The sequence below is a fragment of the Mustela nivalis genome, assembly GCF_964662115.1.
Source record: "Mustela nivalis genome assembly, chromosome: 5".
In the NCBI taxonomy this organism is placed as follows: Eukaryota; Metazoa; Chordata; class Mammalia; order Carnivora; family Mustelidae; genus Mustela; species Mustela nivalis.
The window spans coordinates 135,097-158,054 of NC_139024.1; the positions used below are offsets into that span (position 1 = coordinate 135,097).

At 45.2% G+C, this 22,958-nt stretch overlaps 1 protein-coding gene across 3 annotated transcripts; it reads right to left on the reverse strand.

Moving 5' to 3' along the window:
* Positions 1 to 1,152: 1,152 nt before the first annotated feature.
* On the reverse strand, positions 1,153 to 21,922 carry TBP (TATA-box binding protein; the record flags this gene model as incomplete). 3 transcript variants are annotated; one of them, XM_082730440.1, is made up of 8 exons in its annotated part: positions 21,024 to 21,922; positions 18,273 to 18,472; positions 14,474 to 14,874; positions 9,802 to 9,889; positions 5,529 to 5,620; positions 3,661 to 3,828; positions 2,624 to 2,718; positions 1,153 to 1,917 (listed from the first exon to the last, which is right to left on the reverse strand). In XM_082730440.1, the coding sequence occupies exons 2-8, from the start codon at positions 18,324 to 18,326 to the stop codon at positions 1,838 to 1,840; spliced, it is 978 nt and encodes a 325-aa protein (XP_082586566.1). In that variant the 5' UTR covers positions 18,327 to 18,472; positions 21,024 to 21,922. The 3 variants fall into 3 exon arrangements, with proteins under 3 accessions (XP_082586566.1, XP_082586567.1, XP_082586568.1); XM_082730441.1 differs by having other exon boundaries at positions 18,273 to 18,475; positions 21,024 to 21,149; XM_082730442.1 differs by lacking the exon at positions 1,153 to 1,917 and having other exon boundaries at positions 2,613 to 2,718; positions 21,024 to 21,152.
* Between the last annotated feature and the right edge of the window lie 1,036 nt (positions 21,923 to 22,958).

The window sequence follows — 22,958 nt, forward strand, 5'->3', positions numbered from 1 at the left end:
CCCATATTAGTAATTTTAGGTAATAACTTTAAAATTCAAGATTAATGGTTATTGGTGGGTGGCGGGGGTTGTTGTAGCTGGACCGGAACAGGAAGGGCCCCTGGGACACGGGCAAGGTTCTGAGTGGTGGCTGCAGGGATGTCTACTGAGTGACACGCTATGCTAAATGCTTGTTCTGTTAGGTCTGTGTGTGCTGTTTCACAGGGAAAAGCTTCAGAATTCAGTAAAGTGATTGGGAATAAGAAATATGTCAACAAGAATCGAAATGTAATAAAAAATTACATAACAGGGCCAGAGAATACTTAGGAATTAACTTTTATGAAATACAGAAGCCCTCTATGAAAAAATCACAAAACCTGACTAAAGAACCTGAGAGAAGACCTATTATGTGGAAAAAGACTTCTTTCTTGCGTGGAAGGAGAGGATGTTGGATTGACAGACGGCGGCGGCTCTCTAGGCATGTTCACCCAGAAATGTCTGCTCTGAACCACAAACAGGCATGCAAGGGTGCTTCCTACCGCACTGTTTAGGATGCTCACACCGCCGATAAGGAAGGAAACAGGTGAATACGTAAAGGTACGTAGGCGAGGGTGCTGTACACCTGTGATGCTATCAGACTCCACGACATACGGACTGAAAAACAGCAAAGCTATGAAACAACAAGTGCTTTAGTAAGATCTAAACACGGACCGAAAGGAAAGAATCTGCACAGAAGGGGTTTTGGGAGATACCTGGGGAACTAAGCAAAAGGGAGAGAAGGAAACTTCCTTTCTGATTGCCTGCCTCTGAACTGCTTGAAAGTACACTTTGACAAATTAACCCAAACAATAAAACCTAAGAACTTACAAATTTCCAGGTAATATTCATGAGAAAAACAAACCCCTCGCCAGGCTGTACACACAGCCCAGCTTTCATACTGAAGGACTCTGGCCGAGAGGGTTACCACAGCTAGGCCAGCGTTTGCTCACCGGAGAAAGAGAACAAAACCGAATTACAGGTTTTGTGAGAATTACAGGCAATGAATGTCTCGATATATGGAACATAATAAACCCATGTTTCGTGAGCAATCTTAAATTTTCAGGTAGCTCATCCATGATCACTGGACATACAATGAAATGTTGATTGAAACAAACAAGCAAGCACACACTGAAATGGTTTCAAGGCAATTATATCTAAAATACAACTTTAACAGTATGATCACACGAATCTTACAAGGTATCATTTATGACATCAATCTAACACTTTTATAAACAGCATTTATTGTACAGAGTACTCTGAAGGAAGAAAAATGCGCACAGCCGTCCGTGCTCGTTACCACGGCTCCTCTGGCCTGCAATACTGAGAAGGCGGAATGTGTCTGGCACAAAAACAACCCCTAGGAGTCACGAATTAGAAAAACAACACTTTTAAAAAAGATTTTTACTTTTCTGGTAGAAATATAAAAACTGTGGTTTATGGGGAGGAAATTAAACAAAAGAAAAAGTCCAATCAATTGTAGAAGTGGTGGCTTTTTTAACACTTGAAGTTTTGTACCTCAAACCAACTTGCTGACAGCAGTATGTGTTTAAAATCTAAATATAAATAAACGGGCAGCGCTGCCCAAACAGCAGCACAGTACGAGCAACTTACATAACGCTGCGGCGTTCTCTCTGCAGAAGTGAGACCGCTTCTCGGCAACCCCGCCGGGAACGCATGCTGGAAAGCTTCACGGGGTGCTGCAACCCACAGAACAGCATCTTACCAAGTCGGGGCCGTCCGCAACACCACCATTTACATGTACCAAAACTGATTTGTTTTAAAAACAAGTGGGTGCAGAGGCAGGAGTACAGAACAGCCATTATGTCGTCTTCCTGAAACCCTTTAGAATAGGGTAGATATTTTCAAATGCTTCATAAATTTCCGCTCTGACTTTAGCACCTATGAAGACAGGTTGGAGAAGAGAGTCAGAAAAAGCTTTTCTTAACACGTTAAAGAGCTAAATTACTTTAAAACTGCAAGCACAATTCTCTCCCTTACCAGTTAGACACAGACATTAAAACATTAATGAGGGAATCCCTTGTCACAAAGCTGTTTTTGTTTTTCAAGTATTGTTTTCCTAAAATGGATTTTTAAAACTGTTAAGAACTGTGCCCTGGACGGCTGCAGCTTCCCTCAGCAGCTCACATGTGACCAGTGTCAGTCCCTGCATCGGCACATGACCTGAGCAGCTCGTGACCCAAGCGTGCAGAAGGAAGGACCAAACATTATTCTCCCGCCTGCTGCCTTCAAGCAAACTTTTCTGAACCTTCGCCTGTTGTCTCCAAATGGCACTGCTGATGAATCTCAAAGTTCTACTGGAGGGTTTCCAACTTAAAATGTCATCTCTTGACAGAGGGAACGGCCACCTTCCCTGCTCTGCCCACTAAAGGTCTTCTGTGGTCCCCTTTCCCTGCTCTCCCTTGCCTTGGTAGATACGTTTCTCGTCAGACTGTTAGGGTGGAGGAGAACGAAGGGGCAAAGGCATCTGTCTGTACCGCTTGCTAGCCACCTGTCCCCAATCTGTGAAACTACTTCTCAGCACTGAGAAAATGCTGTTCTTGAAATTCTTTCAAACCTTCAGACACTACTTTCTGTTACAACTTACCTGTTAATACAACTTTTCCAGAAACAAAAATAAGAAGAACAATTCTGGGTTTGATCATCCTGTAGATTAAACCAGGAAATAACTCTGGCTCGTAACTAGGAGGAAAATGGCAAGAAACAGTTTAGAAACGAAAAGCTGTCCATGCTCTGGGGCAAAATGGGGACCGACAGGGAAAATACTGACTAAGCCACAAACTCACTGGGAGGTGAACCCAAAGAGAGAGAACTTGAGGTCAGTAAAGGCCATCTGTCGTCAGCACGTGAAGACCGATCTCTAACGAGTCTGGATCTTCTGATGTAAGTGAACATGAGACCCTCAGGTGTATGCTCTGCAATGTCTTACCTTATCAAGGGTCATGAGTGGCATGTCTGATTCGAACCCCAGCAGCCTCAACCAGTTATAATATGTGTGATTAACCTAGTGGGAAATGCAGAACAGGCTTCCCTGAGGAAGGTACACTTGGGAGGACATCTGAAATGTGGGACGCTTCCTAGGTGGGAAGTGCAACAGGAGGGTGCCAGGTATAAAACTGAAAAACAAAAGCCTTTGTCCAAGAGGGGCAGGGCAAGTCTGAGGGGCGCAGGGAGCAGAGAGGCTGGAAAGGTGGGCAGTGGCCTTGTAAGTGGCAGGGAAAATAAGAGCAAAGATGTTCATTTCACTCAAGTTTACACTTTGTTGGCAGAGCTCATATAATGTTCAGCAGAAGAAATAAAAAAAAACCTGGGGATAAAAATTGACAGAAGAGGTTATAGATTTAATTAATGCATTTAAAATGCATTGATTGAGCAATAAAATAACAGGGAATCAAGTTCATCCCAGTCAAGGAGAATAATCGATGTTAGTAAGTGAAGCGGGAAGCAGGAGAATGGTAGGAATACTACATTTTCCGAGACATAAGGAAGAAACCTCAACATTAAATACATTGGTAACTACATCATCCGCGCTTACATACTGTCTGTTTTGCATGTTTTATCATGAACCGTGTTTACACAGATTACAAACGAACTGTTGCCACAGGCAGTACATTTCAGACTCACCTGCTAAACTGCTGGTGGGTCAGCACAAGGCCTTCTAACCTTATAGGGAACTTCACATCACAGCTCCCCACCATGTTCTGAATCTTGAAGTCCAAGAACTTGGCTGGAAAACCTAACTTCTGTACAACTCTGGCATATTTCCTCGCTGCCAGTCTGGACTGTTCTTCACTAGGGAAAGAAAAAAGTGAGATAGTCATAGTCAAAGCCACAAAAAATAATTACTTACATGAATAACTTATAAAAAGGCGAAACTAGAAAAGCTTATTTTTTAAAAAACTGAAAAACGGCACCCTCCATTAAGAGGAAGAGAAAATAACAGAAGACAACTATTTTATTATAAAGTACTCCTGTGTCCTTGACAGAAAATTGCAGGCTTACTCCATATTACTGATACACCCAGGTTTCATACAAGTAGAGCATCAGATCTCCACCACTATCATGAGTATTCCTGTATTTTACCCCACAACCCTGAGATGAAAATTAACAACTTCATTTTGACAGGAAATCCTCATCTCCGATGTGATTTGTACGTGACGAATGCATACACTAATTCTATCCTCTTTTATGTCAAACCTCTCACTATCCATTCTTATTACTCATCAGTTGGACAAAACTATGGCTTAGTAGTGCAGAACTTACATAAGAAAAGCAAAATAAAAGCAATAACACCATCGTGAGCAAAAGACCCTCAAGTGCAGGGCCACAGGAATGACAAAAATTCAGCACACATATATGCAATGCTTTGTTTTTTTTCTGGAGGAAAATAAATTTATTTGCAGCTTCCTAGTTCACTAAAATAAACTAGACACACACTATTCAGCATGTAGCAAAGGGATAAAGAGGGCTGAACAGTGCACATGAAAAGCCTGTCTGGGAAAGAAAAACTGCCTAGAACTGACTGATAAAGCAGAAGTTTTCAGTGCTCCATTCAGGGGAAACAAGTCTCCTAACTGAAGACTTCTGTGAAAGCCAGGGATGGACCCGCATCTTGCCTTCTGAAAAGACTCAGAGACCAGGAACCACAACGTCCACAACAACGGCCTTCCCTTCATCAAATAAGCAAGCAAAGGCATCCACAGACCGCTCTGTGTGTGGACAACTCCAAGGCATAGGAATTATCTTTTATTTCAGAAGTTTAGTTTCCTCCATTTGTTGAAGCTTTACGACGCTGATGTATCTACTCCTCCCTCAACCACCGCCTTCTACCAGTTACACGGCGTCGGCTCCGCAAGCCTTCGAGTCAAGGCCCGAAGCGTTAACCTTCACAGACAGGATCACTCTGAACAGGTGCAGAGCACAGGCAACACCCCTTGTCTGGAAAGGGGACACTCGTTAAGACCTGCACAACCCCACCCTCCTGGGTAGAGGCAGACGGCCTATAGCAAGGGGCAGCAGGGCTCTGTGGCCAACGCACACGGGGCTGTCCCGCTGCCAGGACCCAGCCCGTCTGGACTCCCTCACACCATCAGCTCTGAGATTCTGTGGTTCCTGACCAGTTTTTTTTTTTCACTTGGGGATGAATCTGTGCTATATATAAAATTTATCACATACAGGAATCCTTAGTCATAGCTTAGATGTTACATTTTATCAAATATACATAAAATGCGGGACGCCTGGGTGGCTCAGTTGGTTGGACGACTGCCTTCGGCTCAGGTCATGATCCTGGAGTCCCGGGATCGAGTCCCGCATCGGACTCCCAGCTCCATGGGGAGTCTGCTTCTCTCTCTGACCTTCTCCTCGTTCATGCTCTCTCTCACTGTCTCTCTCTCAAGTAAATAAAATCTTTAAAAAAATATATATATATACATAAAATGCAACTGGATAATCATGGTAACATATGACCAGGAGAATGAACTCCTTAACCCTACCTCTTGGCTCCTGTGCACACCATCTTCCCAGAACTGAATATCAGTGCAGTGGTTCGGGGCTCTCTTATTCTCATGATTACAGCAGCAAATCGCTAAAAGGGTCAGAGACAACCATCAATAAGGCCAACTGCTGATTTCCTTTAGAAGAACAATGACACACATACAGAGTCACATACGGAGTTCTCGTAAGGTGCGACACGTGTTCCCACATAGGCTTCCCTCACAGCATCACGCATGCTTTTTGCACAGGGAGCAGAACGAAGGCGAGCCCAGGTCTGCATTCTTTCACAGACATCGCAACAAGTAGCAGCATTTGTGGGGTGCCTGTGACACAGGCAGTAAAGCAACCAGCTCTCAGTTTCAGCTCAGGCAGTAATCTCGGGGGTTGTGGGATAGAGCCCCGAGTCAGGCTTCGGGCTGGGCGTGGAGCCTGCCTGGGGATTGTTCTCTCCCGCTCACTCTGCACCCCCAGTTAAAGAAAAGAAGTAATATTTGCAAAATGTTTTACTTATTACATCCTTAATAAATAAATACCAGTACCTCTTCCTACCTTGTATTTGCCAGCTTGTAGAATTGTAACTTCTGTTTTATTAATGATTTTTTGGGCAGATAGACTGATAAACCTTCTCTACCTCCAGCATGGGAGTAAATCAGATTACAAACATACCAAGAGGTACTGAAATGACCTTATGTTTCCAACTGGCTTTTAGAAACAGTATTAAAGAATCAACACTTACAAAATACCAAATTAAGAAAAAAATCAAAGTTTCTATCTTTAATTTCTACTTTTTAAGCTTTAACAATGTTTTTATTGCTAACATTATAATCAAGGGGAACATATTTCAGCCATGGATTGAATTAATTGCCTCCAATACTAGCTTAATTGATAAAAAGCAAAAAATAGCTTTCAAATAACTAAAAATTTTAATATCCGGTAAAGAGAAATTCATTTCTAATCAAGATGACTCTTCAGCAAATTAGACGGCTTTAGCAATTTTAGTTTAAAACTGTGGTCCCCTGGGGCGCCTGGGTGGCTCAGTGGGTTAAGCCTCTGCCTTTGGTTCAGGTCATCTCAGGGTCCTGGGATCGAGTCCTGCTCTCTACTCAGCGGGGAGCCTTCTTCCTGCCCACCCCTGCCTCTCTGCCAACTTGTGATCTCTCTCTGACAAATAAATAAATAAAATCTTCAAACAACAACAACAACAAACTGTGGTCCCCCCTCAGATTTCACCATCATACTAGCACTATATTCTAATTTATACAAGTCCCAGGAAAGGCCTCATCATTTAGCACTTCTTAAATTCCCTCTACTGGTTTTTTTGATCAAACAGTATCAATTCGGGGCGCCTGGGTGGCTCAGTGGGTTAAGCCGCTGCCTTCGGCTCAGGTCATGATCTCAGGGTCCTGGGATCGAGTCCCACATCGGGCTCTCTGCTCAGCAGGGAGGCTGCTTCCCTCTGTCTCTCTCTCTGCCTGCCTCTCTATCTACTTGTGATTTCTCTCTGTCAAATAAATAAATAAAATCTTTAAAAAAAAAAAACAGTATCAATTCACTGGAGACTATAAAACTGTAAAATTACATATTCAAAGTAAATAAAATGATAAATGATTAATTATTTTAATGTTACAGGCTTGGCACAATGGATAAACAGTTACTTCCAGATGTTAGTTACCCTGGGCTCTTGGACAAATACTTATAAAAATTTTAATATTTAGATAATCTCTTAAGATAAAGATAAAAACACTGGCCAATAAAGTTTTTATTTGGTATTTACTTTTTTTAATATTCGATATAATAATGATTCAATTTCTTGGCGGAAGGACAATGTTGAAAAACATGTTTACCATTTTAAACAATTATAGAACAAATATATATCGTGCTCGGACGGAGAGACAGCAAGACATTTCTTGGTCATCTACCTTTAATATTCCTTGCATCTGTAAGCAACAACACTTGGTTACTTCAGCTAAAAGCTGAAATGGAGGAAAGTGAGGAGACAATTACCATTCTGTAAAAACAAAAATTCTCCTCGGATGTCTTTCTGTTAGCAACAACAGGTACTAAGGTCCATCTTTCATAAAAGCAAAGTGACTTAACGCAAACTTCTGGATAGCACGGGAAACCTCTACTGGTCAAACCAATGTCATATACAGAGTCACGTACCCGCTTATGGGTGAGCTACACTTCCAGAGGAAGCGTCCCCGCACACATCTCTACATGACGTACAGGGAGCAGACGGAGACACGAAAGAGACATCGGGGAAGTCGGCTCCACACTGCCTAGGCTCTCCTCCCTGAAACCTTATTCTCAAGCATCAGGGTCAGAAGCACGGATTCCTACCCCAGTTTGCGTGTACTGAGAATCCAAATGGCTGTGGGTTCTGCCTGAACACTAACCCCAAATCTACTAAAAGGCCTCCAGAAAGTGATGCCTCCCGAAAATACAGCTTCCTCCCAAGACTTCTCTGAATCAAGGACAGCACAACAGACTTTGTAGATTTACTGCCTTTCCTTTCTCTCACCTCTTCCCCTTGGTTTTCATCATTCTGTGCTGTGTCCAAAACGGTATGAGAACAGGATTTCACTTTGTGTATGAGATTTCTACCCTGACTGCGGAGTTCCCGGATTGTGGCTCAGACAACAAACAAAACCCCTCCCCCAACGATCACAAATTCACGGGCTAAAACAGAGCTGGCTCATGACACTGTCCTCAACTATCTACCGGCCAGCCAAGCGGTACTGGTACAATTGCTAGTAAGTGGATAAATATGGGGGGTGGGCAGGGGGGACACAGAACAGAACAATCAATCACTTGAGATAAAAAGACTTCATTCCTAAAACTGACCCAACTGATTCCTGGGAGTTAATTCTTCAGTTAGGCACCAGAAAACTAAAACAAAACAAAACAAAACCTGGATATATGAAGTGAGTTCCATTTATTTCTTAGGACACTTAAGATGCTTCTTACTCTTCGCGACTCCTCCACTGTTGAGTATCCAGGTGCTAAAAGGCTGCCACTTGGCCCCTCTTTTCAAGGTAACATTCAAATAATGCCACATGAGACAAAGAGTAAAACCCTCATGGGCAACCCCGACTGGGAATTTAACCAAAGCGGGAACATGGGAGACATCAGCAAAGAAAACGGTGCTGACCCGGCAAAAATGAGAGGCACAAACCACACAATGACACCCATTACCCAGCCGGCCAGTCACAGATAATTCAGTTAAATTCTCAAGTTTTTCTTTCTGCCTACTTTTCTTTTTCTTATATAAAACCTTATTCTTTGTTTGACAAAATAAATTTAGTATCAGCTCCCCAGGTAAGAAAGTAAATAGCATGCTAATAATAAATGTTCTCAACTTTAGGGAACAGTCTTCTGCTGGGCCCTGTCCCGGAAGCCCTCCATCGGATCATCTTCTACATTCAAACACCTCACCTGTCTGCTCTGGTCCTCAAAGAATGTCCCCTCGTCTGTGAATGCAAATATGCACTATTTATTTTTAAGATTTTATTTTTTTATTTATTTGACAGAGAGACCACAAGTAGGCAGAGAGGCAGGCAGAGAGAAAGGAAGAAGCAGGCTCCCTGCTGAGCAGAGAGCCCGATGCGGGGCTCGATCCCAGGACCCTGAGATCATGACCTGAGCCGAAGGCAGAGGCTTTAACCCACTGAGCCACCAGACGCCCCTGTACTATTAAAAAACAAAACAACAGCAAAAAAACCAGCTTATCTACTAATGCAGAGTCTTACCATGTACTCAGGCTGCTACCTTAACAACAAATTCTTATAGGTATGTTATCCCACAATCTTTTTACTATAGAAAGTTTAAAAGTTATACAAATTTTAGAAAAATATAATAAACTCCCTTGTACTTACCATCCAATTCTGAAAATTATTAACTTCTGGCCACCCTGTTTCACCCAAATGCCCCTCCCCCATTCTCCAACAGGCTCACTTTGAAGTAGACTCCACTCTACACAGATTTCAGAACATAGATGCAGTCACACTACAGACTTTGTTCTTTAATGTCACAGGATCCCCATCATAACGGGGAAATAAATTTTAGTAGTTTAACATGTAGACTGCTATTACTCTAGGGTCTCTCACATGGTGACTCTTCAATAAAAAAAATATATATATATGCATTTTGCTATAATTCCTCATTTTGTTGGTACCAACAAACGTAGGTATGACACAAAACATTTTGGTTTAGGGACCTTTAACAGTAAATTCCTGTATTATTACAGTTTAAAATACATTAAATCACCCCGACCTTGGGATTATATTCAGCATTTCGGGCACGAAGTGCAATGGTCTTTAGGTCAAGCTTACAGCCAAGATTCACGGTGGATACAATATTTCTGCAAGAAATTTGAAAAGAAAACATGATCATTTATTTAACTTTTATAGGTTGAGATGTTAGGTAATTATCTAGAAATTTGATTCTTTTACTAGAACAAATTTAATTATATTAAATGTGTTTCTTTAAACTGTTGACATTTATTGTTTACCACACACCATGGTCAGCATCTTACATAGTTACCCATTTAATACTTACAATGCACTATGAAGTAGTAACTATTAATATCACATTTTCAGGGGAAGACGCAGAGGCTTAAATGGGGCTACTTGTGCCAGGTGAGTCAGGATTTGTGCTCAGCTATCCCTAGAGCCATGCCTTAGCCTTCTGAACGAAGCCCTGATAAGCCCTTCGAATGAAACTAATTGCCCTTAAACCATCTTGTGCTGAGGAGGAACATCACCATCCTGTGAATACTGATTCCAGACGGCAAATACACCTCCAGTTGTTTCTAGCTCATTGCTGCTTTTGATTCCTTTCCTGTCCTGTCAAAATGCAATACTCTGAAAACCTGATGGCTCACAATTTGGTTGGATAAGAGGACAGCTGGGTACCTTAATACACAATTGTTAAGAGCAATCAGAATGATCAATCCAATGAATGTTTTCATTTCTACATCATCTGTTTCCTTCCAATCAACTTTATACACACCTACCTTTGGCATTTCTCTCCTTACAAATGGAATCAAGTAGGTAGTGGGGCATCTACCACAAATTAAGTCATACGATTGCTACATGTATTCTTATTTTTTTTTTTTTTTAACCAAAACCAGTGCATAAGGGTCAAACTTCTCTGTATGCCCAACACTTGCTATATTGTTTTTGACAGTAGCCATCCTAATGGGTATGAGGTGGTATTTCACTGCAGTTTTGATATGCATTTACATAAACAATGTTTAGCGACCTCGAGCACCCTTTCATGTACTTATTGGCCATTCACCAATTTTCTTTGGAGAAATGTCTATTCCAGCCCTTTGCCCATTTTGCAATCAGGCTCTTTGTTTTTTTGTTGTTCGGTTTTTAGTTCTCTAAATATCTGGATAATCATCATTTATCAGATACACAATTTGCAAGCATTTTCTCCCACTTTGTGGTTTGCATTTTTATTCTGTGAACAGTGTCTTTGGATACACAAGTGTTCAAAATTTTCATGCAGTCCAATTTCTCTATTTTTTTCTGTTATCTGTGCCTTTGGAGTCACATCAAAGAAAATACTGCCACATCCAATGTCATGAAGCCTTTGTCCTACGTTTCCTGCAGAGTTTTACTGTTCTGAGTCTTACACTGAAGTCTTTGATCTACTTTTAATTTTTTTGTTTGTTTTTTATATCCAAAATCCTGTCATCTTGATTCATGGTGCTTTTAGAGCTGCTTCCGCCTAAAAGGCAGGCTTTTCCTCCTGTGGGCTGACAGAGGACAGTGGAGCAGTTGACACACAAAGCTATCATTTATGGTGACTAAAGACAGTGGTGATTTCGTAGCATCCCAGGTACTTCACGGCCATGAAGTAGGAGCTGGGGCTCTGCACCAGGCGCTTCTTGTACTTCCTCTACTCTTCTGGGGTCGGGTAAAGGAGGTCCTTCATGACAGGCATGTTCTTATGGGGAGGTTGCCGCCATAGTTTCTGAATGTGGTGTTAGTTAAGGGCCCAACTTCATTCTTGTGCATGTGGATATCCAGTTGTCCCAGCACCATTTGTTGCAAAGACTATCTTCTCTATTGAACAGTCTTGGTACCCTTGACAAAAATCATTTGATCAGGGGCGCCTGGGTGGCTCAGTGGGTTAAGCCGCTGCCTTCGGCTCAAGTCATGATCTCAGGGTCCTGGGATCAAGTCCCGCATCGGGCTCTCTGCTCGGCAGGGAGCCTGCTTCCCTTCCTCTCTGCCTGCCTCTCCGTCTACTTGTGATTTCTCTCTGTCAAATAAATAAATAAAATCTTTAAAAAAAAAAAAAATCATTTGACCATATATGCAAGAGTTATTTCTGGGTTCTCTGTTCTACCGCATTGGTCTAAATGTCTGTGTCTATGCCAATACCATGCTGTTTTGATCACTGTAACTTTGTAGTAAGTTCTGAAATCAGGAAGTGTCAGTGTCCCAGGCTGTTCTTCTTTTTCAGCATTGTTTTGGTTATTCAGGGTCCCTTGGGATTCCATATGAATTTCAGCCTATGTTTTTCTATTTTGCAAAAAATATCACTGGGATTTTGATAGGGATAGCACAGAATACATAGATTATTTTGGGTAATATTAAGCTTTTGACAATATAAAATCTTCCAATCTATGAACATGAGATGTCTTCCCACTTATTCAGGTCTTCTTAATTCAGCAATGTTTTACAGTTCTCATCATAGGTCTTTCACATCCTTGGTTAATCTAATCCCTGAGTATTTCCTTCTTTTTGATCATGTTGTTCATGGAATTGCTTAATTTCCTTTTTATATTGTTCACTGTGTACAGAAATGCAACTGACTCTTGAGTGTTAACTTTGTAGCTTGCCACTTTTCTCAATAAATTCACTTATTAAATCGAATACATTTTTGTGGAATCTTTATGATTTTCTATGTGTAAGATCGTAACATCTGCAAAGAGATAACTTGACTCCTTCCTTTCTACTCTGGATGCCGTGCATTTCTTAGGACTCCTCCAACTAGAACTTCCAGTAATCTGCTAAATTTAAGTGCCTTATTCCTGATCTTACAAGAAAAGCATTAAGTCTTTCAACATTGAGTATTAGGCTTGCTGTGACTTTTTACATATGGATTTTATTAAGTTAAGATAGTTTCCATCTTTTCCTATTTTGTTGACTGTTCTTATCATGAAAGGATGTTGAATTTTGTCCGTTCTTTTTCTGCATCAACTGAGACGATCACTTTTCTTCATTTCATTGTTCTGGCGTATTACACTGGTTGATTTTTGTGTGCTGACCCACCCTTGCATTCTAAGAATAAAAATCCCACTTGCTCATGGTGTATAATACGCTGCTTAATGATGTTTCCTCACATTCTGTTGAGGACTTCTCCATCAATGATCATGGAGATACAGGTCTTAGATTTTTTTTTTTTTTACGGTGTCTTTGGCTTTGGTGTCAGCACAGTGCTGGATTCACGGAATGAGTTAGGAAGCATTCCCTCCTCAATTTTTTTGGAAAAGTTTGAGAAGGGTTAGTGTTAGTTCTTCTTTAAGTGTCTGAGAGAATTCCCCAAAGCCGTGTGGTCCGTATGGTCCAGGGCTTTTCTCCTGCTTTACCCTCCCCCTAGAACCCTTTCTTTTCTTTTCTAAGTTTATTTATTTCAATATTCTCTATACCCAACACGGGCTCAAACTCACAACCCTGAGATCAAGAGTCACATGTTCTTCCAACTGAGCCAGCCAGGCCCCCCTTAAAAACATATTCTTATATATTAATTATTTACCCCAATTCTTCATAAGCCTCTAAGATTTAGAGGCCATTGGATTCCCACCCAGAAGGGCTCTTAGTTGATATGGAAACTCAGGAATGTGTCTGACTAGATGCTCTGTAGAGTATCAGAAAGTTTAAGGTGCCGGCAAGAAACAAATACCCCCATCACAACTAGTCATAATTTGATTTAAACAAGAGGTGCAAACTTAAGTGCCCACAAGACCCAAACAAGTATGCAAGACAACAGGAAGTGGTGTTGACAAAGGTGAATTCACAAGTGATTATTTCTCTAAATCAGTAAAATGCAAAGTGTCTGATTTTTAAAACTATGTCAGGTCAAACACCCGAGGCAAGATTTGGATAACAGGATCCATAAGTAAATATTACTTAGCTCTAAAAATGACCAGAGATGGCTTACAAGAAAACTAGATGATGTAGTTATTGCAAATGACCCTCAATTCGGCAGTAAGTTTTCCAAAACCAAAGGCTATGTACTTCTCATTGACAGACACATGAGAATATCTGTATGTTTTTCATATTTTTTTTTTCCTACTCCCACCTACCCCACACCCAATTCGGTTACATAAAGAACCCATTTCATTTATGTAGCAAAGTCCATTCAGGACAAGAAAAGACATCCTCAGCTCATGGAAAGGACACAGCTCTCCAAAGAGTTATATGCAGCCCTCATAATAACTAATGAAGACAAACATGGATCACCATGAACTAACAAAAACTAAGTCACTCATCTTCCCTTCCCAGAAACTGAAAACCTGACAAGGGAAGGACACTACACAAGGCTTGATTCACCAGATCAGCTGCAGGGCAATGCCTGTAACAACTGGGTAGCTTGTGTATCTGGCCCAAAATTATAAACACAAGCTACCAAATGTCTGAAGTTGTCATGCAAGTCTTTTACTGAAGGGACTGACTCTCTAAGGCAGCTTAGCATCCCTTTCTCATGAGAGAGAGCGCATGTATTATTAATCGTTAGCATACGATTAATTAATATGTATTAATTAATCGTTAGCATACGAGCGCATGTATTCTTAATTGTTAGCATACGATTACTACTGGCGCTACATCCTTCCACAAGCTCATCCACCCGAAAACAAGGAACAGCAGCACCCAGTCGAGGGAGCCTTCTAGGGCGAGGGAGAAGACACAACACGGAGAGTACTCACTGCAGCTGCGGCACGATCCCCGAACTCTCAGAGGCGGGTGTGGCAGGGGTAATGGGGGTCATGGGGGTCATGGGGGAGGGATACAGTGGAGTGGTGCCCGGCAAGGGTGCAGTGGTAAGAGTCTGTGAGTGGAAGAGCTGTGGTGTCTGGCCCGAGGCCCCCGGGGCGGCCTGCTGGGAGGTGGACTGCTGAACCGCCGCCACTGCCTGCTGCTGCTGCTGCTGCTGCTGCTGCTGCTGCTGCTGCTGCTGGGCCTGCTGCTGGGCCTGCTGCTGCTGCTGCTGCCTTTGCTGCTCCTCCAAGAGGGAAAGGCTGTTGGTGTTCTGGATAGGCTGTGGAGTCAGTCCTGTGCCGTAAGGCATCATCGGACTGAAGATAGGGATTCCGGGAGTCATGGCACCCTGTGGAAAATCAGAACAGTACAGTCAGGCCAGCTGGGAATGGGTGTTCCCGGCACGTGTGCAGTAGAGGAGGAGGGGAGATGTAGGAGGGCAGATGCCTTCGAGTATCAGTGGGATTATGATGCCTTAGTAAAAAGGCATTTGCTGTTCTCATACATATCACTTTCCTCTTCATCTTAACGCAGTAGGTAAAAGCTTAGTATCTGGGATCAAACCCAGGTGTGAAATCCAACCCTGCGACTTACTACATGTGAAAACTTGAGGAAGTTGCTTAGCCCTTCAGGCATATCCACAGGATAATGTTCTAATACCGACAGAGAGAATAAAGCAAACAACTAGAGTGACTCCCCATCTGTGTTTAAACTGCTACCCTAGTATACTGCCTGGCTAGTTCCCTGTTCACTTTCAAGGGATCTGTCCAAGTTTGAATGATTATTATAGGCTTACCCTAGAGATGCCTCTTAACTAATTCAACACAATGACAGGCACAAAGAAAACACTGAAGTGTTAACAACAATAATGACAATTATCAGAATACTCTACAAAAACGTGGGTCATTTGCTCTCCAAGAAGTTTAAATCAAGAACAATATCAATTTATTTTTCCAAATGCTTAACTTTTGCAGACACTGTTACATTTATTAACTCTGGGAAAGGGGAAAAACAGATGCTGTTCTTCCCACATTAAGGAAAAGAGAACTGACACCAGGAGACAAAGCTAAATGACTTTCCTGAGACCACAGATCTCCCTAGTGGAGAAGCCACAATCACAGCTACGTTCTCCTGAGATCCAGTCCAAAGCACTAACCAGACACCGAAATCCATGGAGCCCACGGGGCCTGCAGGGCTTGTGACTTCATGGACCTCTTAAAACTATACCCAGTATTTTGGCAAGAACGGATCCATAGTCTTCATTAGATTCTCACATGGGGGCAAGATCCGAAAGACAGCCTAACCCTTTCCCACTTCTACCACTTTATCCGGCAGAACACACAAACCAAAACTGTCTAAGATATTTACGGTGAATCGTTTAACCAGCAGAGTGGAAGGAAGAACGAACGTATACCACAGCCCTAAGTACAGACATTATTCTGCTGCATCTAACTCTTAGGTCTAGAAAATACTGGCAAGAAAATATTCAGGTTCTGTTACTTTGAAAAGATTAAGGTTTTTTAAAGATCTGCCTCTTTGGGGCACCTGGGTGGCTCAGTGGGTTAAGCCGCTGCCTTCGGCTCAGGTCGTGATCTCAGGGTCCTGGGATCGAGCCCCGCATCGGGCTCTCTGCTCGGCGGGGAGCTTGCTTCCTCCTCTCTCTCTCTCTGCCTGCCTCTCTGCCTGCTTGTGATCTCTGTCTGTCAAATAAATAAATAAAATCTTAAAAAAAAAAAAAAAAAAAGATCTGCCTCTTTACATCACATATACAAATGAACACAGAATGGACCACAGACATACACGTAAATGGACTTCAGAAAAAAAAGTAATAGCTTCTCTGAAAGACATCACTAAGAAAATTAACAAGTAAGCCACACCACAGACTGAGGGAAAACATCTACAATACCTACCCGAGAAAGAACCCGTGCCCACAACACAGGAAGAGCAATCACACTTGGATAGAAGAAAGACGAGCAATCCAATGAACAGACGGGCAAAGGATGAGGACACATGCTACAAATGAAGGCGTGTCACGGGCCAATAAGCACTTGAGAAGATGCTCAAGACTGTCAGCCATCAGGAAAATGCAAACTGAAATCACGAAGAAATACTACCACCAGAATGGTGAAAAGTTAAGGCCTCGGGTGTCAGTGAGGATGTGGAATGACCAGAAGTCTCACACGCTGCTGGTGGAACTAGATCATGGTCTGACACTTTCTTGTAAAGTGAAACATACACTTACCATATGACCTAGCAATCCCCCTCCTAAGTGTTTACCTAAGAGAGACAGAAACAGTACACACAAAGCCTGTTCACAAATGTTTACAGCAACTTTACTGATAAAAGCCTGATCTAGAAGCCCCCCGAATGTCAGCAACTGGAGAACGGATACACAAAAGGTGGTACATCCACACAACCGAGTACTATTTGGCAATGAAAAGGAATCTGCAGACATACGGACATTATATTGGACAAAGAAAACAGACACACACAAAAGTACATCCTGATATAATTCCATTTGTATGAAACTCTAGGCAAAACTCTCTTTAGCTGTGAATCAGCAGATCAGATGCGTATTTTGCATACACAATTATCAAAACACTTAAAATAGATGTTTCCATTTCATGAAAATCATATCTAAGGTTAATTTTTTATTTAAAAATCTTTTATGTAAATTCAGTGAATGAACACATAGTGTATTATTAGTTCTGGAGGCAGAGTTCAGTGACTCAGCGCTGCCTACAACATACAGCGCTCATTACATCACGTGCCTCCTTAATGCCCCCACCCACCTCCCCTCTAGCAACCCTGTGTTTCCTAGAGTTAAGAATCTCTTGGCTTGTCTCCCTCTCTGATATCATCTTATTTTATTTTTCCCTCCCTTCCCCTATGACCCTCTGTTTTGTTTCTTAAATTCCACATATGAGTGAGATCATATGATAATTGTCTTTCTCTGACTTATAGACTGTATTTTTCTTCAGATTTTTTTTATTTATTAGAAAGCATAAGTAGGAGGAGTAGAGGAAGAGGGAGCGCAGATCCCAAGCAGACTCCACACCAAGCCCAGAGTCCAATATAGGGCTCCATCCCATAACCCATGAGATCAGGACCTGAGCTGAAACCAAGAGTCAGACCCACCACCAACTGAGCCACCCAGCACCCACAAATAACGTATCTACTTTTTAAAAAAATGTAACGTTTTGGGGGCACCTGGGTGTGAGCTCAGTCAGTTAAGCAGCCACCTCTTGGTTTCGGCTCAGGTCATGATCTCGGGGTCATGGGATCGAGCCCAGCACAGGGCTCTGCGCTCAGTGCAGAGTCTGCGGGAGATTCTCCTCCTCTCCCTCCCCACACCTCTCTCTCTCTCAAATAAATAAAATCTTAAAACAAACAAACAAAAAAAAGTAGATGTTTTTTGGAAACTTAAGCATAAAAGAGACAGATAAACCAGAATATAACCTGGTGACAGTTACTTTCAAAATCAAAGACCTGATAATCAACATTTCAAAAATGTTTACAGAAAGATTAAGACTTATAGACAGATACATATTTTAACTCCCAAAATTAAACACTGCCATGCCTACTCAAAGCCTAATAGAACTTCTCAAGAAAATAAGAGAAACATAAAACCATATAAATCCATTTTCAACAATAAATGGTTAAATTCCTTCCTTCCTTTTTACAAGGGCTCTAATAATGCGGATTCTACCCCATCTACTCCCCCCACCCCGCCCCCCGCTGTATTACCTGAGGGGAGGCCAGGCCCTGAGCATAAGGCGGCAGACTGTTGTTCTGATCCATGATGTTCACCTTCTTCTGGGAAAATCAAGTACCTCTGCACTGGAACGCGCCTCGGCATTCAGTCTTTTCCTAGAGCATCCCCAGTCCACGCTTCTTAGCAACTTCCTCAACTGCTTGCATTATCTTCATGTACATCAACAAACAGTCTGCTTTGAAAAAAGTTCAAAGTTTAATGTAAGAATACAGGCAAGCTGTACAGTCTCATAAACCAGTTTCACAATTACACAAAACTAGAAAAAAACAATGAACCTAGTGTGCCATATTTTTTCTAACCTTATAATGCTGAAATGTTATTTTTTTCTATGTTTACTGTGATGGTATGTAGAACTATCAATAGAACAAAAATTGTTTTATTACATGTTTAAATACTTACGACTGTTCAAGATTAAGGTGTCATAATTGATGTTAAAAATCTTTAGGGAAAAGATATCCAGGGAAAACAAATTCCTAAGCAAACTGTCATATCTGAGTAGAAATATTTACTGAGCACTGTATCAGTGCTATTAGACATTTTATATTCTCCACAATGTCTTGGGTGTTAAGTTCAATAAATACTGAATTGGATCCAATACATTTTGACCGTTTATTGATCTACTAATTTAATAGAACACTGTAACAGAAGCTGTACAGACCCCAAAATAAATAAAACATGTTTTTATACATGTAGTAACTTGAGCTCTTCAAAACCCATAAATACAAACTGTGCTCTCTCTAGTTTTAACTCGTTGTCTCTTTACTAGCTGCACATTTTTTATTTCTTTTAGACAAAAAAAAACCAAGCGACTACCTTTTGTTGAGTCTAGTTCAGATGGATCGTTAACTTGCTATGAGAACTGATAGCATCAAACAGGACTGGCTGATGAACACATCACCAGCACCACCCAGGGGCGCCTGGGGGCCTCAGAGGGTTAAGCCTCTGCCTTCAACTCTGGTCTTGAGCTCAGGGTTCTGGGATGGAGCCCCGCATTGGGTTCTCTGCTCAGCGGGGAGCCTGCTTCCCCCCACCCTCTGCCTAGATGTGATCTCTTGTCAATAAATGAAATTTTTTTTAAAAAAAAGCAGCATCTAGTTATCACATAGTAAGCACAGGATAAATGTTAGCTATTATTATTTCAGTTTAAACATTATTATCTAATAAGATATTGTCACATATAAAACTTGCTGGTCTCAAAGTTACATGTTACATATCAAAGACACACCAAGCATGTGTTGGTACACACCGAGCACTCAGATATTTCCTGAATGAATGACAGAAAGAGACAATCACTTTGAGAGGACAAAGGACCCAAAGACTATATATCCTACATACCCATCACTGAAAAAGAGAGAGAGAGAGAAAAGAAAAAAGGGAACACCCACTTCCGAAAATGTCAGATACAAGAAAATCATATTTTTAAAACTGCTGTCCTACACCCGCAGTGCTACAAGTAAGAGCACGGTAAGGGCACGGCCGTCAGCATCACGCTCAGTCCGGAGGCAGGCAAATCCCCGCGGCCAGACGGACATTCCGGCACCGGAGGGGCCTACGCAGCGCAGCCGGCCACTTCGCCGCGCGCCCGCAGACCCGGACACCCCGCCCGGCGCTCTGAAGCCGGGCGTCTTCGCAAAGCTCGACCGCGTCACTGCGTCCGGCGGGCCGCTGAGCAGGAACTCACGCATCCGACTTTCAGGCCAAAGATCACCGCAGGACCACAGGACTCCAGAGCGCGCGGCCCGCGAGACCCAAGCTCAGGACCCGCACGGCCGGCGTCGGCGCGGCGCGCGGGCTCCGAGCGCGACCCCGGGTCACAGCGGCGAGAGCGGTGCGGGGGCTCGCACGTGCGCGGGAAAAGGTGCCCTTCGCCGCGGGCCGGGCCAGTCGGGGCAGACCCAACTGCCCGCAGGCGACGCTCCGCGGGGGCCGAGACCCGAGAGCAGACGCGCAAGAGACGTCCCCGGTCGCCGAGGCCCCGGCCCCGGCCCCGCATCGCGACCCTCCGCGCGGGGAACGCGCGCCGCTGGTCTGGGGCGCCGCTGGGCTGCCCGGAGCCGGGCGCTCGCCGCGCCGACCGCACGCCTTTCCCGCCGGAGCACGCGCGGTCCTCCGTGCCCGCTCACGGCGGCCCCCGCAGCGCCCACTTATCCCTCAGAAACGCAGCCGCGTGCGGGACGCGCTCCCTTCCCGCAGGCTGACGCACGCACGGTCGCCGACGGGGAAGCCTCGAGCCTCCCGGCCCCCGGCGTGGGCGCACCTCGGTCGGACGCGCTCTCCCGCGCCGGGCGCCCGGCGACACGTCCGGACTCGGGGCCCGCGCCGCTAGGCCTGCGAAGGCCCGGGCTGCTGCCTCCCGGCGGGCTCTCCGGCGCCCGAGGCCCGCGGCACTCCTGCGGGCGGCCGGGCAGGCGGGCACCGCCGGGCTCCACCGGCGCTCCGGCCGCAGGCTGTGCGGCGCTGCTCGGCCCGGGCCTCCCGGAGCCCCGCGCTCCGACGACGGACGCCGCCTCCGAGGCCCGCCGCTGAGGGCACCGGGGCAGCGGGCCGGGCCGGGCGGGCGGCCGGTAGAGGCCGGAGCGGCGGCGGCTGGAGCCCGAGGAACGTCCCCCTCCCCCCGCGGCCTGCGGCCCGCTCTGCGTGCCCCCGCCCCCGCCCCGGGCGCTCGCTGCGCGGCCGCCTCTGCGCGAATCCCCCGGCCGCGGGGCAGCTAGAGCGGCCGTTACCTGAGCCCCCGCACAGACCGCCGCAGGCCCGCGGAAACGAAGCTGAGCCGCGGGCGGCCCAGGCGCCCGCCACGGCGACCCTTCCCGACCCTGCCGAACTTCTGGCGCGCGCTGATGATGTCACTTCCGCCCGTTCCAGCCGCGGCCTCCGCAGGCGGCGCCCGCTGGGGCGGCGGCCATGCGTAGTGCGGGCGCGGGGCACTTCCGCCGCGGCCCTCGGCGGAAAGGGAAGGAGCGGCGCGCGGCGCCCCCCGCAGTTCCGGGCCGGGGCCGCGGCGGGAGGGCGCTGGCTGCGCGGGGGCGGGATCGCGCTTCTCTAGCGCGGCCTCCAGACGCGGCGCGGCGGCGTCGCTCTGCCCCAGTCGCGTCGCCCGCCGAGGGCGCCCCGCGGGCGGGACTGCGCGAGCCGGCGGGCGGGCCGGGGAGGCTGGAGCCGGGGCCCGGGGAGGGGCCGGAAGCCGCCGGTTCTGCGGCGCCGTCCCGCGCGCTCTTTCCACACTGGCCGCGGAGGGCGAGGCGCCCGGACCCGAGCGCGACCCCGGGAAGAAGGCCCGCTCCGGCGTCGGGCCTGGCTCGGCGTGTTTATAGGAGTTCAGGGCCGTTGATCACTAACGGGCGGGCAGCGGCCCTCGCTTTTCGGGACCAGCGCAGAACGACGGTACCGGCAGCCACGTTACCGCCGCGCTCCGAAGCTGTGCCGGGGGAATGGCTCGCGGTGTCGGCTTCGTGCCGGGGGGCGCCTGGGGGGCTCGGTCGGCTAAGCGTCTGCCTTCCCCCGCTTGCGATCCCAGGGTCCTGGGACGAGGTGGGCATCAGGCTCCCTGTTCCCCCTCTGTCCTGATCCCTGCTGGGGCGCTCTCGCTCGCACTCTCTCAAATAAATAAATACAATCTTTTTTAAAAAAGAACGCATGGTGTACAGGTAAAGATTACTCACGGGGGCCAAGGGTGCTTGCTAGAGCTCAAAGGGTACTGGTGTGGCTGGACTGGTAGGGGAGCCAACCATTCCGCACTTTCAGTTTCTTCTATCCATATCTGGGATTAAAGGAGAAGGTCCTCTTCTGGAGCTACTTCCTCCTAATTGGGGACCACATAAGGATCTTGGAGAAAAGACTTTTACTGAGTGGGGGGTGGGGTCTTGTTTCTGGCATTTCTACTAAGGGCATCTCCAAGCTAGTATTGAATGCAGAGAGCTCCTGCTTGACAGTTGCCTAAGTTCAAACAGCCAAAGACAAGGAGAACAAGAAATAGAGCAATGCGCAAGAGGGTGTATTTCCATTTAGGAGGAGTTAAATTTAGCCAATTGCTAAAAGGTCTAGAGCTGGAGCATCTATGGTGATGATGTGTTTAACTCTTTCGTGACATCAGCTACATTTTTTAGTAATTTGCGACATATGCACAAATACTCAATGCAAGCACAGGTCCTCCTTGAGCTGCAGTCAGTATCTATAAGAACCATTTGGTTTTAGAGAGCCGCCTTCTGAATTTGTGAGTGACAGGTTCGCCAAACGGTGGCACTGTATGCTTGGCTAACGCCTCTACTTGGAATTTTAATTCACTAGAGACAGTTCCTGGGACAGATAGAGCTAAGGGGATAAGGGAATCAAGAAGCCTTCTTTGCTGGAAGCCTAGCCTTAAGAATGCCTTAATTAAGAGGAATCATGGCAAGTGGGAGGGGGCCTGTTCCAGGAAATAAGGGTATCCCCAAGTGCATCATCCAATCCTACCATAAGGAAAGTTAGGCCATGCACTGTCTCCACAAGTCCATTGTTAACACCATGGAATGGGGTATGCTCCAGCTTTGAAGGAACAGTTTTGCCATCCCAACCACAGAGAACTGGTCAAGGTGATACTTGAGTTTCATAATTGTTGGGGAATCCATCCCATTGTCCTGCTGTTCAAGTAATCATATGCCCACGTGGTCTTGTTATTATCC